The sequence below is a fragment of the Neomonachus schauinslandi genome, chromosome 4, assembly GCF_002201575.2.
Source record: "Neomonachus schauinslandi chromosome 4, ASM220157v2, whole genome shotgun sequence".
NCBI classification, from domain to species: domain Eukaryota; kingdom Metazoa; phylum Chordata; class Mammalia; order Carnivora; family Phocidae; genus Neomonachus; species Neomonachus schauinslandi.
The window spans coordinates 49,207,563-49,213,562 of NC_058406.1; the positions used below are offsets into that span (position 1 = coordinate 49,207,563).

Here is a 6,000-nt window from a genome sequence, read left to right on the forward strand (position 1 = left end):
GCCTGCTTCTCCCTCTCCCTGCCACTCCCCCTGCCTGTTCTCTCTCTCTCTGTCAAATAAATAAATAAAATCTTAAAAAAAAAAAGGGGGCGCCTGGGTGGCTCAGTTGGTTGAGTGACTGCCTTCGGCTCAGGTCATGATCCTGGAGTCCCTGGATCGAGTCCCGCATCGGGCTCCCTGCTCGGCAGGGAGTCCGCTTCTCCCTCTGACCCTCCCCCCTCTCATGTGCTCTCTCTCTCTCTCTCTCTCATTCTCTCTCAAATAAATAAATAAAATCTTTAAAAAAAAAAGGAAAGAAAAACAATTCTTTTAATCTCATTTACATAATGAATCTGTTTGAGAGACTTTATTTAAAAAGAAAACATCAATTACTGTCTTATTTCCTGCCTCCCTTAAATAACTCAGTATATATTCAATAGGTGCTCTTTTCTCAAAATAATACCATGTAACTGCCATCATTAGGTACCATGCCAAATAAGAAGGCTAACTAGTTCCAATATACTCTGTCTGCCTCCCTTCCAACACATACCCCTATAGAAGACCAATCAGAACAATTCATTAGTTTTTATCTGGCATTCCACATATTTTAGAATTCAGAAGCTCCTCAAAATCATTAGGCTGAGGGTGGTATCTATTATCAAAACATCTCTATAATACTTTAAAAAAAAAAGAAAGAAAATATTGATGCGTATTTAAAATCCTAACTGTACTGTTTTCATACTTAGGATGTACCTAAGTTTAAATTAGAACTGTATAATATGGGTGATACAACTCCTCATTGGACCTAACCGGGCTAACAGTCCCATTTTAAGTTCTTTTCGAGTAATTAAAAATCTAAGTTAAGAAGCATCTCTACATAAGCTACATAAACTGATTTCAAAGGTTTTAAAAAAAATGAATGAATATATAAAACTCTCCAATTCACAAAACTATTAACATTCTTCTTAAATTAACAACCCTTAGCCAGTTCTCCAATTTAAGTTGTTCTAGAGACTGAATAATGTTTTAACTCAAGAAAAAGCACACATTTATTAGTTTTAGTGATCATACACTGATTTATGAAGTCCTGTTTCAAAAATTGTTTTTAAAAACATGTTTCTGGAAGTCTTACCATGAGCTGTGTAGTTTGTACAGTTAACTGGTTCTTGTGTAGCATCATTTATTTTTGGATCTTTACAAATATATGTGAGAAAAGTTAAGGAAATATGAACCACATCCCAACACAAAACATTATCATCTTATCTTTAATATCTTGTATTATATACTCATGTTTACATTCACACGTTAAAAAAAAAGCTGTTGGCCCAAAGCAACAAGCACAACCACAAATATACCTTTAGCGTCACTAAATACTACTTGAACATTAATTTATTACAGGAAAAGTATATTAACTTAATACATATTAAAAGCTCTAGCAAAGGATGCCATCCTTAAAGAACATCAGTCAGCACAAAGCATAAAGGAAAATTGGAAATTAAAATCTTTACCAAATTATTGTAAGAGAGCTTCACGTTGGAAAAAATCAGTTTCCAGAGATTTGACTGAACTAATTTATGGGGCCCCATAGTATTGTCACATACATAACTTCACATAGCACAAATAACCCTGTGAAGTAGATACTATTATTCCCATATTACAGAAGCACAAACTGAGGCTCAAAGTTTGAGAGACCTATCCAAAGTCATGTAACAAGTGATAGAGAGTAAAATCAGGTTTCCTGATTCCAAGCCTAGAGCGCTTTCCATTAGACTGCAGAGAAGATAGTTCTTTTAGGTGAGTCTACATGGTCTCCCCAACAGGATCTTAAGTTTTGAAAATAGGTATAATAACTGTCCTCTAATTTCAAAACACGCGTGGGCGGTTTTTGTTTCCTAAATATTTTATTGTCACTAAAATGGGATAAATAAGGTTTTCACGTCTCTGGAAACAGAGAACCTGACACCTCTTTAAGGTTTTTTTAAGCACTACTGGAAACTTCATCTTCATGCCAGGAGTAACAGACATTTTCCAGTTTTCATCACCAAATGCTCAGCCACACCTCTCTAAGGTTCAAATCGTACAACTCTTAATACCATCCAATTATTTCTTAGAATCGCTCTGACATTTTTGCCAAAAAAGACTCAACTTACTAGGTCTGTGACTCTCAAACTTCAAGCATAACAGTATTCAGTAAATTAGAGCTATTGTGTAAGCATCTAATAATGGCTGTCTCTCTCCGACTTACATAAAAATACTATATGATAAAAAAAAATACTATATGATAGAATTTTCTTAATTTTAAAATTTTGTCTCAAGTCTTTCTTATATCTCTGGCTTCTGTTATTAATTTTTCTGCTCTACAACTTCTATTAAATGATCTAATTTTGTACAAAAGTAGCTATTTTACTTTGACTGTAACTCCCATTTCATATGGATCATCAGAGCTATTACAATGAACAGATCCACTTAACCCCTTCAGCCTGTTTCCTCATCTGTAAATAAATTACACAGATAGTCCTTACTATGTGCCAGGCATTGTTCTATGTGATTCACTTGCACTACTTTCTCACAACAAACCTTTAAGTTGGTACCACTGTTATCTACATTTTTACTCAAGAGAAAACAGAGTTCAAATAACTGGCCTACAGTTACAACACGGAGCAGGAGTTTGCCCCCTGACAGTCTGGCATCTCACGGAGTTTGAGGATAATGTAAGGCAATAAGCAAAGAGTTAATGATAACTGGGCAATATACAAGGAATATATCGTTATTAACTACTTATTTGTCTCTGCCCCCAAGTCAGCTAACTTCTAGGGTGGAGCCTATTAATCTTTTTATTACTAGTGCCTAGAACAGGGCTTGGCATACTTCAGGATCTAGGTGTTTGCTGAACAAATAAGCCCACCGCTAATTAATTAATTAATAATAAAAACTGGTGGATCAGAAGAGGAAGCGCTAACAATCAATCTTTTTATTACTAGTGCCTAGAACAGGGCCTGGCATACTTCAGGATCTAGGTGTTTGTTGAACAAATAAGCCCACCAGTAATTAATTAATAATAATAATAGGTGGATCAGAAGATGAAGCGCTAACAATCAGTAAAATCCCAAGGAAATCACACAGGGTGACCGCTGTCCTTCCCACCCCCACATCTTTTTTCACATCCCAAAGTCCGTCGGTCATTAAAAGCCACAAGTCACCAATCCCTTAAAGACAACCCTGGCCCCTGTTGAGGGCCGCGACCCACTCGCGAACCCTAATCTACCTCACCCCCAAGGCGGAGGGGGGGGGTCCTCACAGAGGATATTGTCCCAATTTGAGGTCCTCGCACTTAAGCGTCTCCTCGCCGCCGGCGGCGGCGATGGCAGCAGCTCCCCAAGATCCCGTGGTGACTGACACGAACCACAGGACACCGAGGAGCTGGGCGGCCACGGCCTCCGGAGCAGCCGGCCAGGTGGCCGCCATGCTGGGGACCAACGCGTCCCCCACTACTTCCGGTTCCGCCTTTGCCTAGGCGGGGACGGGAGAAGGGCGGAGGGAGCGAGGTTCTTAAAGGGACCGTGCCTCGTTTGGAGGCTGGTTTTTTCCCCTACAGGGCCGCGGATTTACCTGGGAGAGCTGTGATTTGTCTTTGAGATCCGCAAGAAGGCTGGCTTTGAGAATCAGCGGCCCTGCATCCACTGCTTCCCGAGCTAACCCTGCTGTGACTTTTCCACCTACAAATGTGCCAGCGGCATCCCGGAGATTGTTAAGCGCTTTACAAACATTATTTGGTTAAGCCTGGTAGGATTTGGGTTTACAGATAATGAGCCCGGCTCAACGACGCTAAAAAACATGTCGACCTTAGTTACTGAGTTGGGATCAAATTGATATTTGCCCGATTTCAGAATCTGTGCTCTCACTTTTATGATATAATGACCTATCTGTTCGCTTAGAGAAGAACTTAGGGAAGGCTCTTAAACAGAACTTAGGGACTCCATCACAAAAATAGGCATTACACTTATTTTTAGTAGTGGACATTTATGCGAGCGAGAGGGCCTGTAAGAAAAGGATATTAAAGAATTTACGACTACACTAAGTGAAAAGTTGGAGGTTTTTTCCTCCATCTCTTCTTTCTAAATTTCTGTACATTCTAAAAATTCTGTAGTGGGGATATCTTTTATCCTGGGCAACACGTTTATTTTCTTTAGTGAAAGTTTAAGCCATCTTTTCTTTTTTTTTTTAACGTAAAAATATTTGAATTTGGTGTCTTCTCATTCATAGTAGCACTAATTTTGAAGAATTGCATCATGCAGTGGTTCTCAAATTTTAGGGCGTATCAGTTACCTGGAAGCTTTGTTATAACACCAAGAATGGGACCCACCCTCAGTTTATGATTATGAAAATTTAGGGTGGGGCAGGGTAATTTGCATATGTAACGAGTTTCCAAGTGATGCTGAGATTGCTAGTCCAGAACCACACTTTAAGAAGCGTCGGATAATGTATTATTGGAAGTATCATTTTGGAATAGGAGAACATGAAATTATTTGCAGTAATATTTTAGTATTGAAACTACAGTTAAAATTTTTCTTAAACCACTTTTTCGGCATTACTATGCTATTTTTATTTTTATTTTTATTTTGAAGATTTTATTTAAAGTAATCTCTACATCCAAGTTGGGGTTTGAACCTACAAGCTGGAGATCAAGAGTCGCAGGCACCCCAACTATGGTATTTTTAAATTAAAATATTTATGCTTAATTAAAGATTTAAGTGATAGGAAATTTGAAATTTACTAGTTCAATTTTTAAACTTTCTGTTTTAAGTTGACTTCTCTCTTTTTTCTCTTTCCTCCCTTTATTCTTTTCTTTTCTCTCTCTTCCCCTCCATAGAAATATTTATCAAGCATTTACTATGTGCCCAACATCAGGCAAGACCCTACAGACTCAAAAAATGAAGAGACAAGAACCTAGTAATTAAACACGTTATGTTTACTAGGGGAAAAGCTAAACAGTTAAAGTACTATTTGACAATTGTTAAAATAGAAGCTTGTACTAGTTACTGTAGTAGGACAAGGGTTTGGATTAAGATATTCCCCCCAAAACAGTACTTGGTACACAATGTTTTGTCACTAGATAAGAATAATTAAAAATGTTGTGACTCTGTCACTAGTCATAAGAATAATTAAAAATCCAGGCCAAACTGGAGGAACAGAGTTGTATCTTCATAGGATACATGACCATCTAAAAACATACAGCCTAGAAAACTATTAAGTTAAAATAATACCGATAATATATATAACGTACAACTCAACTACCATCTCTCAGCTTCATCCTGAGATGAAATTTAGCAAAGGGGTTGGGGTCAAGGATTAGCTAAAATCCAGGGATACGTTTCAGAATATCTGCTACCTTATTATCTGGTAATAAAAGACACTGACTTTGCATTTTGACCACCATTTTAATACACTTTCAAAATGTTCTGCTTTGATTTTCAAAATACAATCTAAAGATAATCAGGATGTGAAAGGAAGACTTTCTAGTCCGAGTTTATTGAAATTACAACAAAATTAGGTATTTTCCTGATGACTGCAGGAATATTGCTGATCTTTGTGTCATTTTTCATATAGATTTGAACAATTAACTATCTGAAAATGCTTATGCTTTGCTGATTAATCCCATTACAAAATCTATTTTTATGGTTCTAATGATTATCTTCATTCTCTCCTACAATGTATAAACTGAAAAGAACAAAAGAGTCTCCCACAAAAGTAAAGAAACAATACAGAATTTTTAACTCTTGAACCAATGGTACACTTAAAAATTCACTTTCTCAGGTCACTGCCCACATTCTCCACCAAAAATACAAATAAATAACCCCTCACCGAAAAAAATCACTTTCTCTTCTTACTGCCCCTTAATCTATTTTCTTATGGTTTGTAAAATACATTACTTTATTTCTTTGCACACATAGTCTCTGATCACATGATTACTACATCTTCTCATTTTAGTAAGTTCTTAAATCTCAATCCTAGGTATGTTTT

The 6,000-nt window shown here is 37.0% G+C and overlaps 1 protein-coding gene across 2 annotated transcripts in view; it reads right to left on the minus strand.

Annotated features, from left to right (window-relative positions):
* TM2D1 (TM2 domain containing 1) overlaps positions 1–3,452 on the minus strand; it is a 50,485-nt gene extending 47,033 nt beyond the window's left edge. For both annotated transcript variants that reach the window (XM_021679943.2, XM_021679945.2), the window contains exons 1-2: positions 3,287–3,452; positions 1,112–1,185 (exon numbers count right to left, since the gene is read on the minus strand). In XM_021679943.2, the coding sequence (XP_021535618.1) occupies positions 1,112–1,185; positions 3,287–3,444 (232 nt within the window). In that variant the 5' untranslated portion in view covers positions 3,445–3,452. The remainder of the gene's footprint in view (positions 1–1,111; positions 1,186–3,286) is intronic.
* Positions 3,453–6,000: the final 2,548 nt, after the last annotated feature.